The 13,190-nt window shown below is 34.1% G+C and overlaps 1 protein-coding gene across 6 annotated transcripts in view; it reads right to left on the bottom strand.

Annotated features, from left to right (window-relative positions):
• faf (ubiquitin carboxyl-terminal hydrolase-like faf) overlaps nucleotides 1-13,190 on the bottom strand; it is a 607,647-nt gene that overhangs the window by 25,283 nt on the left and 569,174 nt on the right. For all 6 annotated transcript variants that reach the window (XM_069845718.1, XM_069845714.1, XM_069845717.1 and 3 more), the window contains 2 exons: nucleotides 10,353-10,582; nucleotides 10,048-10,250 (listed from right to left, as the gene is read on the bottom strand). In XM_069845718.1, the coding sequence (XP_069701819.1) occupies nucleotides 10,048-10,250; nucleotides 10,353-10,582 (433 nt within the window). The remainder of the gene's footprint in view (nucleotides 1-10,047; nucleotides 10,251-10,352; nucleotides 10,583-13,190) is intronic.

Here is a 13,190-nt window from a genome sequence, read left to right as displayed (position 1 = left end):
ATTTTGGTTAATTGATTAACTAGTGGACTTATTCGTGTTAATTATGTAAGATTTGTCCGGCTTACAGCTGTTTCAGTGCTTCACGCACCATCATCAGAGCCTACTAGATCACAGCGTCATCTCGAAATTCTCTGCCTGTTAAGTGGGTGTGTTTTATTGTTGAAAGGTGTTGAAGAGTGGAGTCGAATAGTGTGTGTGTACTGAAATTGATCTGTGTGTTGAGAATTTGATCGGGGTGTGTTTTGGTGTGTTTGTATATTTCGTGTTGTTCTAGTGTGTCGAGTTTTTGGTTCTTGGGTTGTGTGTGTAGGATTTCCATGTTCGTATTTATGTTGTTGTATGTATGGTTAGCATTGGTTATGTGATCGGCGTATGTAGATGTATTGAGTCCTCTGGTTATAGCTTTAATGTGTTCTTGTAGCGTGTTTGGAATGATCTGCCTGTCTGTCCTATGTAGAACTTATCGCAACTATTACATGTGAGTTTGTATACACCTGTGTGGTCGTATTTATTTGTTTGTGTTTTTTGTGTGTTGAGATGTCTTTGTAGTGTGTTTTCTGTTCTGTATGTTATGTTGTATTTCTGTTTTCTGAATGAAGATGCGATTTTATGTGTGCTTTTGTTTTCATATGTTAGTGTGATGTATTTCTTGTGTTCTTGTGTTTGTGTTGTGTTTTGCGTGTTTTTGTGTTTGTTAAGTTTTTGTTTTGTCTTCCTTATGATGTTGTCTATTATGTTTGGATTGTATCCGTTTTCTTGTGCTATGTATTTGATTGTGTTCACTTCTTCATTGTAGTGTTGTTGGCTCATGGGTATGTTGAGTAATCTGTGTACCATTGTCCTGAATGCAGCATGTTTGTGTTGTATGGGGTGGTTAGATGTGTTGTGTATGTGTGTGGTGGTGGTGGTTGCTTTTCTGTATATTTTGTAGGTGTGTTTGTTGTCGATTTTTGTTATGGTGATGTCTAGGAAATTTATGGAGTTGTTGTTTTCAAGTTCTAATGTGTATTGAAGTTTTGGGTGTAATTTGTTTATGTATTGGTGTAGTTTGTGTATTTGTCTTTTGTTTTCTTTGTATAGTATCAGTATATCGTCTACATATCTGTGCCAGTATATTATGTTGTCTGCATATTTGTTGTGTTCATTGTTGAGTATGTATGTTTGTTGTATGTTGTGTAAAAATATCTCTGCTAGTATGCTGGATATGGGTGATCCCATTGGCAATCCTTCTGTTTGGGTGTAGTATTTGTTGTTGTGTGTGAAATAGTTTTGCTTTGTTATGATGTCTGTGATTTCGATGATTTCTTCGATGTATTCTTGTGGTGTGTTGTTATCTGTGAGCATTTATTTTAGTATCTGTAATGTGTCCTGTATTGATATATTAGTGTATAAGTTGGTGATATCGAAAGAAGCTAGTGTTGCACAGTGTGGTATGTGTTGTTGTTTTGTTTTGTTGACGAGGGCTATAGTGTTCTTTATTGTTGTCTGTTCTCTGAATTTTATGTTGTTTCTGATGATTTTGTCCATGTTGTTTCTGATGATTTTGTCCATGTGTGTGGCTAGTTTGTGTGCTGGTGCCTGTCTGTAGTTGATTAGGGGTCTAATAGGTATGTTTTCTGTGTATTTTGGGTAGTGCATTGAGTTTAGGTGGTGCTGGTTTGTTGAGTTGGTGTTTCATTTTGTGTGGTATTACGTGTTTGCTTTTGTTGATTGTGTTTTTTACTGTGTTGTGATATTGTGTGGTGGGATCTTTTTCGAGTTCTGTGATGTTGTTTTGTTTAAAGAATGTTTCTATTTTGTTGTGTAGGTCTTGTTTGTGTAGTATCACTGTGCAATTGCCTTTGTCTGCTTTGGTGAAAATCAGGTTATGATGTTGTTGTTGTTTTGCTTTTAGTGTTTTTATTGTTATCTGTTCTCTTTTGTTTGTGTTGGGTTCGTGTATTTTGTTTATGTGTCTTATGATGTCTTGTCTGATATATTCTTGGTGTTCTGTTTTTGTGTTTTGTATTGCTGTTTCTGTGTTGATGATTGTCTGTGTTTTTTGTTTTGGTCCTGTGTTGTTGTGTGGTATGTTATGTTTGTAGTGTTGTGTATTTTTGGGTGGAATTTGTGTTCTGATTTGTACGTTTTTGTTTGTTGTGTTTTTAGTTTTGCTATCTTGGTGTTGTGTCGTTTCTTTATTTTGTGGCTGATGTTCGATATTATTTCGTTAGTGTGTGTAATGATTTCTTCAAGTTCTGTATGATGAGTGATGTGTGCTAGATGTAGATATGTTTTGTATGCATTTGTGTTATGTTTGTTTTTCATGTAATGTAGGTGTTTGATGTTGTTCTGTATGTGTAATTTCTGTGCTTGTGTTTTAGTTTTTTGAGCTATGTGTGATGTGTTTTTTATGTGTATTTGTGCGTAATTTGGTGTCATCTGCTGGTTTAAACATATGTGATTAAATCGGATGTTGTGTGAGGCTTTGATAGTCTTGATGCGTGCTGACCTGTATTTGTGTACTAGTTGACTTGTAGAAAGGTCTTGATAATCCATTTTGAATCTTGCGTACACTACTTTTAATACTTGAATATAATTAATTGATTAACTAGTGGACTTACTCGTGTTAATTATGTAAGATTTGTCCAGCTTACAGCTGTTTCAGCGCTTCACGCACCATCATCAGAGTCTACTAGATCACGGCCTCACCTATCAGAGCCCTAATCAACTACAAACAGGCACCAGCACACAAACTAGCCACACACATGGACAAAATCATCAGAAACAACATAAAATTCAGAGAACAGACAACAATAAAGAACACTATAGCCCTCGTCAACAAAACAAAACAACAACACATACCACACTGTGCAACACTAGCTTCTTTCGATATCACCAACTTATACACTAATATACCAATACAGGGCACATTACAGATACTAAAATAAATGCTCACAGATAACAACACACCACAAGAATACATCGAAGAAATCATCGAAATCACAGACATCATAACAAAGCAAAACTATTTCACACACAACAACAAATACTACACCCAAACAGAAGGATTGCCAATGGGATCACCCATATCCAGCATACTAGCAGAGATATTTTTACACAACATACAACAAACATATATACTCAACAATGAACACAACAAATATGCAGACAACATAATATACTGGCACAGATATGTAGACGATATACTGATACTATACAAAGAAAACAAAAGACAAATACACAAACTACACCAATACATAAACAAATTACACCCAAAACTTCAATACACATTAGAACTTGAAAACAACAACTCCATAAATTTCCTAGACATCACCATAACAAAAATCGACAACAAACACACCTACAAAATATACAGAAAACCAACCACCACCACCACACACATACACAACACATCTAACCACCCCATACAACACAAACATGCTGCATTCAGGACAATGGTACACAGATTACTCAACATACCCATGAGCCAACAACACTACAATGAAGAAGTGAACACAATCAAATACATAGCACAAGAAAACGGATACAATCCAAACATAATAGACAACATCATAAGGAAGACAAAACAAAAACTTAACAAACACAAAAACACGCAAAACACAACATAAACACAAGAACACAAGAACACAAGAAATACATCACACTAACATATGAAAACAAAAGCACATATAAAATCGCATCTTCATTCAGAAAACAGAAATACAACATAACATACAGAACAGAAAATACACTACAAAGACATCTCAACACACAAAAAACATAAACAAATAAATACGACCACACAGGTGTATACAAACTCACATGTAATAGTTGCGATAAGTTCTATATAGGACAGACAGGCAGATCATTCCAAACACGCTACAAAGAACACATTAAAGCAATAACCAGAGGACACAATACATCTACATACGCCGATCACATAACCAATACTAACCATACATACGACAACATAAATACAGACATGGAAATCCTACACACACAACCCAAGAACCAAAAACTCAACACACTAGAACAATACGAAATATACAAACACACCAAAACACACTCCGATCAAATTCTCAATACACAGATCAATTTCAGTACACACACACTATTCGACTCCACTCTTCAACACCTTTCAACAATAAAACACACCCACTTAACAGGCAGAGAAGTTCGAGATGACGCCTGATCTAGTAGGCTCTGATGATGGTGCGTGAAGCACTGAAACAGCTGTAAGCCGGACAAATCTTACATAATTAACATGAGTAAGTCCACTAGTTAATCAATTAATTATATTCAAGTGTTAAAAGTAGTGTACGCAAGGTTCAAAAGGGATTTAATTTTGGGTTTAGAACTTTCAAATTTTGTGAGTAATAGCCTTAGTCCATGCATGGTTCAGCAGAAGGCAACACTTGTCAATGTCGCGCATGCGCAGTGACACCCACTGAGATTTGTGAAACATGGCGGACAAGGGCCAGTTGATGCTCGAACAGAAAGTGAAGACAGTGTAGAAAATTGAAAATTATGGTCAAAAATTGGATGTGTGGGGTGCGATTTCCAATCATGGAATCATTGGGCCTTTCTTTTTTGACGACACTATTAACAGTGTGCGCTACATGGACATGTTGCAAAATACAGTAATTTTCTTCTGCAACTCTATGCAACAATGCTACCAATGGAGACACAATGGTTTATGCAAGACGGAGCTCGTCCTCATACAGCAAACATTGTTCTGGATTTCCTGCATGAACAGTTTGGGTCCATTGTAATGTCCCATCGATATCCAGAATGTTTTCAGGGCGGTTTGATATGGCCGCCACACAGCCTGGATATTAATCCCTGTGACTATTTCTTATGGGGATATTTGAAGGAGATAATCTATCGCAATAAACCAGGATATCTAATGCAACTACGAGAGGCTATCACAACTTTCTTTCAGGGAATGACAGAGGACTTGTGTCGTGGGGTGGTCAGAAACTTCAGGGTTCATCTCAAAGAGGTGATACACCAACAAGGTGGACATACTGAATACGTCCTGCATGCTTGTTAATCATGCATGCTCAGGAAAGTAATGTGATATAAAATTGTATGACATATTTTATATATTAAAGGTTATATAAACAATGAAACGAAACCAAACCTTGGCTACATAATTACCTGATTATGTTGGTGTAGAGATAGCTCTTAGGTCTAGCTATGAAGGAGTTATTCAAAAGATACAAACATTTATATAAACAATGACCCTTGTCCATGTAGTATCATGCCTAGGATGACCAGACATCATCTTCTGTTTGGACATTCCTCCCTTTTAGGCCTTTGTCCGTGATCTGGACGAATTTTTGAAAAATCAAGAAATGTCCTCCTTTTCGTAACTTGTATGCCTGATAGTTTGAAGTTATCTGATTTAAAGCTTTTTTCAAGTAATTTTCCTATAGGTGGCAGCATCGGCAAAATATACTCTTTGCCAACACCATAACTCTTTTTGCTCCTCCTTGTTATGATCGTTGCTCACAATCGAGCGAATGTAAATCAGTTTCTGCATTCTCACCTCGCAATCTGTCCATTCTGCCCATTTTCTGTCCTCTTTAATAATTATAGTTCCCTTGACTTTCATGCAAACTGTAAAATCATTATTAATTTAAGTTTTATCTTAACCCTTTCCAGCCCAAATTAAAAAAAAAAAAAAAAAAAAAAATTACATGAAGGAGAAATGCTGCCCGATAGTGTTTTGTTTCGGGATTTCAGGGGTGCCAGCTATCTTAAAAATAACTAAGAATATGGCTATGATAACACATGGAGTCATTTGGCATTTTACATGCATTCTCAGAGCAGGGAAAGTGTATGATGCCATATGGAATCATTGGGCTGGAAAAGGTTAATTATTTTGTAATAAAATCGATATTGACATACTTTTAGGTATGATAAGCCTAAATCTGTACTGTAAATATTTTACAATAAAATAGATATTGAGGTAATTTAAAGTATAATAATATAGGCCTAAGCCTAAATCTATGTACATATTTTCTGTTCTCTTTTTTCGAAGGATGTCCTCCTTTTTGAAGCTTTGTGTCCTCTTTTTTATTGATGCGAATCTGGTCACCCTAAACATGCCATAGTTTGAATTCAGTGAGTGCATTATTTCTTGAGTTTGAGCCTTGTGTAGATATAAGTAATTAGTATGTGTATGAAGGAATTTAAAAAATGTCAAAATTTACATACATAATGACTCTTGCCATAGTAATAAGCCATTGTTTCAACCTTCTAAGGGAATTATTTTCTGAGTTCGACTCCTATAAAATTATAAGACGTAATTAGGGTTTGGTGTAGGGCTCTTGTGTCTGGCTATGAAAGAATAAAGAATTTGTATTACTGACTGCAAAACAATCCTTTACAAGAATGGAATGGAAGAAGGTAACAATTTAATTTAAATGTGTTAATGCAGTATATATTTTACGATAATGGAAGGAGGTAAGAATAATGTAATTAAAACTTATCCTATTGTAGCAACGGAAAAGTGAAAGACGTTACCAGGATTAATTTAACTGTTGCCAGTTATGTATTGCCCTCCAAGTGCAGCACTCTAATGATTTAAGGATTACGTGGTTATGTGATAAAAGTTGAGGTAGATAATTATTAGGCCCACTTTGTACATCTAGGTAGTTAGGCCTACAATTAGTAGCCTATATATGTTTTCATTAATAAATTTCCTCGTGTGTAATAGTAAAAACTTTGTAACTAATTCAACAGTTCATAGCATAAATTTAATACTCGTAAAAAAAAAATGACTTTCATACTCCATCGGCGTATCTATTGTGCTATCAAAATGGAGTGCGTTATAGGGCAGTAAAAAATTTTTAATAGCCTCCCTAAGGATATAAAAAAATCAAACTTCAAACTCAAAACATAAAATTTAGGGCCAAATTAACTAATTTTTCATGGCTTCTATTTCTGTGGGTGAGTTTATCATATTCAACAACATTACATGAATATTTCTGTTTTGTATTAAGTATTGATATTAACCCCTTGTATTGTGCTAGTACATTGTAAAACTCTTCTGTATATATATTTCAACCAGACTGTGACTATAATTAAGACTCTGTATAGTACTATTAAGACACCCAAGAATATGTTTGTATAAAACCTTAGCTAGACTTGTACCACAGTATAAAGAAGATACAGTAAAGACAACTAGCCCATTTCGTGGGAACAAATTCTGAGTGTGCATGTCACGAAACCGAGTGTATTATCTGGAACCTCCACCAGATGGTTCTCTATCTACGACAGGGCTGGCATAATTTAATATTAACTGAAAAAATTTATTACTCATATTTTAACAATTTGAAAGACATGAGGCAAAGGAATGGCAACATAATCATAATAATAATTACTTCCATATGTAAACATCATGAAAATATTCACTAATTGACGCTAATTTTAGTAGATGCTTATGTTGGTAACGTAGTATTGAACCATTAGCTACATAGATCATGACATTCGTTTCGATGAAGTTACTACGTCAATAATGGATATAATAAAATTTTGTTGACTAGCTAATAACATTATATTAGTGATGTATATTATTTCATACCAGTAACATTATACTTAGACCTACATGATTATTCCTGTTATTGACAGTATAATATTTTGTATATTGATATTGATTTTGGTTTCCAAATTGGAATTAACATACACATTAAAATTTCTAACCCTACCGATTGAATAGGATGTCTCTAAATACTGTAAGTGAAAGAAAACATAACTTCGACTACATAATAATTACCCGATTGGATCAAGCTATGAAAAAGTGATTGAAAAGATACAAAAATTGGTATGAGCAATGACTTGTCTGTGTAGTAACATGCCGTAGTTTGAACTCCGTGAGTGCGGTATTTCCTGGGTTCGAGGCTTGTGTAGAGATAAGTAATTATGCGTATGAAGAAGTAAAAAAAATGTCAAAATTTATATACATAATGATTTTTGCCCATAGTAATAAGCCAGCTTTGTAAGGGAATTATTTTCTGAGTTCGACTCTTACAAAATTATAAGACATAATTAGGGATTGGTGTAGGGCTCTTGTGCCTAACTATGGAGTTAAGAATTTTTATTACTGACTATAAAAAATCCTTACGAGAATGGAAGAAGGTAAGAATTTGTTAATTCAAATGTGTTACTGCAATATATCTTTTACGAAAATGGAAGAAGGTAAGAATATTGTCATTCAAACGTAGCCTATTACAGCAAAGGAAAAGTGAAAGAAGTTACTGGGATTTAACTGTTGCCAGTTAAGCACTGTTCTCCAAGTGGAGCATTCCATAATGATTTAAGGATTACGTAGTTATGTGATAAAAGTTGCAGTAGATAATTATAAGGCCCTCTTTGTACACCTAGGTAGTTAGGTTATTTTTAATTATAACATGCTATCTCGAATTTTTGTTTATTTATTAAATGTTCCCTTGATGTAGGTATTTTACAACATATTGTGATCCAAGATGAAATGCAATGGATATGAAGAAACAGAATAAAATGGTAAGCACTTCGCTAATAGTATGTTTTACTTCAATCATGAACACTGTAATTTTATATGTATTTTGAAAAGAAAAAGTGAGTTTTCATTAGATCTACATAACAGGACACAAATATCACTACAGAACAAAGGAGTAATTACAACAGTTAATACAAAGTTTCATCTGAAAGTTTAGCATGTCTGAACAGCTGATCACTAAAATCAGCTATTAGCTCTGCTGATACTGGCGACATGGTTGGATTCATTGAGAACTAGACCTCCCTGAGCTTGATTTTAGTACCAACAATATCAAAGGTGCCGACAAATGTTGTGTCTACTGTTTCGTCTTTATACTGTACTTGTACTATGTTACGGAAATGAAGCACAGACAATGAGAAGTACAGATATCAGCAGAATAATGATCTGTGAAATTAAATTTATGAGAGCTACACTAGGTTATAGTCACTTGGATTGCAAAAGAAATAAGGATATCATTAGTAGCTTCAATGGAAAAAAACCATGTCCAACGAATGAATCGTAACAGACTTCCAAAAGCCATGCTTCAATACTGTCCCTAAGGGAAGAGATCTTTAGGGAGGGGGGGGGGGGGGGAAGGTGAACCGAGAATGACCCACTGAGACTGTAATGGCCTTGGATCTTATACTTGTTAGATGATGATGATGATGATGATGATGATGATGATGATGATGATGATGATGATAATATTCTTTTGAAATTTTCCATATTCCAGCTATGAAGCGATGTGCGAATAATGAATACAGTACTATGGAATGTAAATAAATGCAATACAATACATTGAACACACACATTTTTAATTGTAACAGGTTACCCCAAATTCTAGTGTATTTATTAAACGTTTCCTAGGTGTATGCATTTTATAACATATTGTGATCCAAGACGAAATACAATGGTTATGAAGGTATATGATAAAACTGTCAGCACTTTGCTAATAGTGTATTTTATTTCAATCATAAAAATTTTATTTGTATTTTGAAAAGAAAAAGTGAATTTTCATTAGACCTACATAATAAGATATAAATATCACTATAGAACAAAGGAGTACTACAGTTAATACATAAAGTTTCATCTGAAAGTTTAACATGTCTAAAGAGCTGATTGCTAAAATCAGCTGTTGGCTCCGCCGATACTAGCAATATAGTTGGATTCATTGAGAACTAGACTTTTCTGAGCTGGATTTTAGTACCAACAACATCAAATGTGCTGACAAGGGTTGTCCCTACTGTATCTTCTTTACACTCAGGTATGTGTGTATCTTTTGTTTATGTTTGTGTGTTCCATGGTTCCACTTATCATTGACTGCATGGAATTTGTAGTGAATAATAACTAATACCATGTGAAGCATGTAGTTGTGTTAGGATGACCAAACAACGCTTTTGATTTTCCTCTGGTTACTTTCAGTTATTTTTTTTTTTATTTATTTTTTTTTTTGTCATAGTGTAATTTTGACTTAAAAACATGAAGAAAATAACAGTACTAAATTATCAAGAGTGTTTATCATCAGGTTTTAATTGCCTTACCCTTTCAAGTTCATCTTGAAGCCATTCAACAGCAAGTGTCCATTTTCTCTTCACTTCTCCATTTGTGTGCAGCATCTGATGAGCTGGTCGACATTTTGAAAACAAGGTCACCATACATTTGATGCACTGATATGCTCTCTTTTGGTAGTGATTTTTACTCCGTTGAATTGTATCAAATAAGCCTTCACGTTCTTCTGGCACACCTGAAACAAATTTTCACAGTGAATAAAGTAAAGCTTATGTTACATGCGCATCTTCTTTCAATCTTCCATGTTCTCAGTATAAGTATTACATAAATTTCATACCTTTCAAAGCATTGTGAATCCGATGGGACTGCCATGAATCCTCAATGAGCAACATACTGAGAAGCAAATCCATATGATGTCTCAATTCATGGCAATAAGCATATGCAATCTGCCATAACAACTCACTCAGTACTGTGCGCGAGAAATGAGGGTTCTCCCAACAGCAGAACTGTAGCAGTTTCACAGTCTCTTCTGACAGATTTGCATCTTCTATCAGCTTCTTGATATAACTGCCAGAACAAACGTAAAACAATACTCTTGTTCAAGTATTATGCATCCAGTACAGATTTCCATCCATACTGACACAAAAATGTGGAAGAATAGGTACAAGTAGGGCTATAAGAATAGGTATAAAGCGCACACACACAGTAGGAAATAAAAGGGTGAGGAGAGGGGAAATACAGTATTACGAAGGTGGCACTTTCTGAATACATAACACTTTACAATAATGGAATCATTTTTTCACATTGCAAATTATACTCCCATTTAGTCAACTTTCATGAACTATCATTTGAAACACACATTTTAGTAAAATTGTGCACACAAATTTGAAGAAAAGAATAATTTTCTGAATTGCACACAAAAAGACATTTTTCATATTTCCAAAAAGTAAAATAATTGCCTCCATTCATTAATTGTACATTAAAAGAAATATATAGTGCAAAATTAACATAGCTAAAATATCTAGGGATACACTGTAATAATTTCTAATATTACTTTTCTATTTACAAAAATAGGTTTCAAACATGATATGAATGCTGGAAACACTGGTGGTTTATAAGGAGATTGTCATCATATTCCTTTCTTTTCAAATACTGAGCAGTGCTGCTAACTTGGGGAAAGTTGAAACACTAATGCTGTCTGTAGACATTCACCTACTTAAAGGGGAATGTAGAACTAGTGACCTCTAAATCTTAAAAAGGGGATAATAAATTGAGTCTGACCTTAAAAAAAAAAAAAAAAAAAAAAAAAAAAAAACAGAGAGAGGGGGGGGAGCTTTTGCTTGTTGCTATCTTATCGGGTCTGTACCTTGAATTTATAAATATTGAATGACATCACTTATGCTGCGCTGATTCAATTAGAATGAAACCAATATGCTATTAAAGTGTAGAGTAAACAGACGCAAAATATGTAAATGTTGATGTAGTTTAGTATTATTTTATATAGTTCTTAAAAATGTGGTATGTGAGCAATAATTATTTTTATTCAGTTATCATCATGGCTACAAAGTGCTGTGTTCCTTGCTGTAGGTCAAACTATAATACTGCGACTGACGGTTATGTAAAGGTGTTTTCTTTTCCAAAAGACCCCCACAGAAGACAATGGTTATGTTGCATTCACAGGGATAACTTGAGTTCAGTACTATTGCCGCCATGTGCAGCAATCATTTTTCAGAACAACATATTGGGTGAGAAGAATAGAGCAGTTCGAAGAGATGATAGCATTCTTGTGGTGCCCAGAAAAATACCTAAACTCACAGATGATACAGTCCATTCAAAATTTCCAAATCAGCCATATATTTGTTCTCCAAATGAAAACAAAAAACGTAAAGAACCAGAAGAAAGACGAAAAGAAGCAAAGACGAGAGATGAAGATGTGTTTAGCAAGTGGTTGGAAAATGACGTGATTTCAGATTTTAATCAGTTCAAAAGTAGAATCAAAAACATGAAAAATGATGAGTTTACAGTAATAATAAATGACATGGACATTGTATTTTTGAAAATTACAGTGCTTCTGTAGTCCCAAAAATTATCACGAGTTTAAAAATAAATAAACTCAGAATTAATATTTCACACAACGATGTTCCCATCTCTGTTTCTAAATACAAATGGGTGCTTGACAAAGATATGGCAATAGAGAAGTGGTCTAAATTCGACACTTTTTTGAGTCATTTGAAGTCTTACAAAATTCGGAGTATATCACCAAATGTGAAAACTGAATTAGCTTCAAACTTGTCAGGCAACTGCTGCAATGAAATTGACAAAAGTTCTGGACTATACAATAAGATTAAGTTTTTGAATAAGCAAGTGTTGCTGTTAACAACAAGAGCGCCAAAATACTCAACTGACACTTTAGTATGGGCATCCTTCAATTATTTTTAAAATCTGTCATCCTATAAAATATATACATATATATATATATATATATATATATATATATATATATATATATATATATATATATGGAGTTCCAATTTGCTCACCATTTCTCATCCTGATTATCTAAGACAGCTATCCCACTTCTAGAGTCCAGAAAGCTCAAATTCCGATTGCTTAAAATGCCTTTTTGAAAAAGCTAAGGCATTAAAAGACCACAAGAGAGTTGTGAACTTATTATTGGACGAAATTTATGTAAAATCTGCAATTTCTTACAAGGGTCGTAATATATATGGTTTTGCAGATTAATTACAAGCTACTACCATGGTGTAAGAACTTATGATTACGTCACTGCTATAAATAAAGATATAGTAGATCTTTTTCTCGTAAAGTATTTGACTTAAGGTCTGTTCGCACAATGTGGTATGCGGGAGCGATAGTGAAACTTGTAATCCTGCGGTTGCTGCAAAATTCATCCTTGTCTTCACACCAAAGGAGGACACAGTTGCGAATATAGATTCTTCTTCTGATGAAGGAGACTTCTTCGTAAAGAAGGAATTAAAAAATATGCAGTGAAGAAACTGTCATATACTATCTTAAATGAAGGTGTATAATGAATTATTGAAGATGAGTTCATTTGTAATGGAAAACTCTGTGCATACAATATTGTACCAAATTAATTAGTAGATCTTTATACCACTCTGAAAGTGTGCTGTTTTAACGTAATTTTTTATTTTTAACG

The sequence above is a fragment of the Periplaneta americana genome, chromosome 14, assembly GCF_040183065.1.
Source record: "Periplaneta americana isolate PAMFEO1 chromosome 14, P.americana_PAMFEO1_priV1, whole genome shotgun sequence".
Lineage (NCBI taxonomy): Eukaryota > Metazoa > Arthropoda > Insecta > Blattodea > Blattidae > Periplaneta > Periplaneta americana.
Note: the sequence above shows the minus strand (reverse complement) of the source record. Positions and strands in the feature narration are given on the sequence as shown.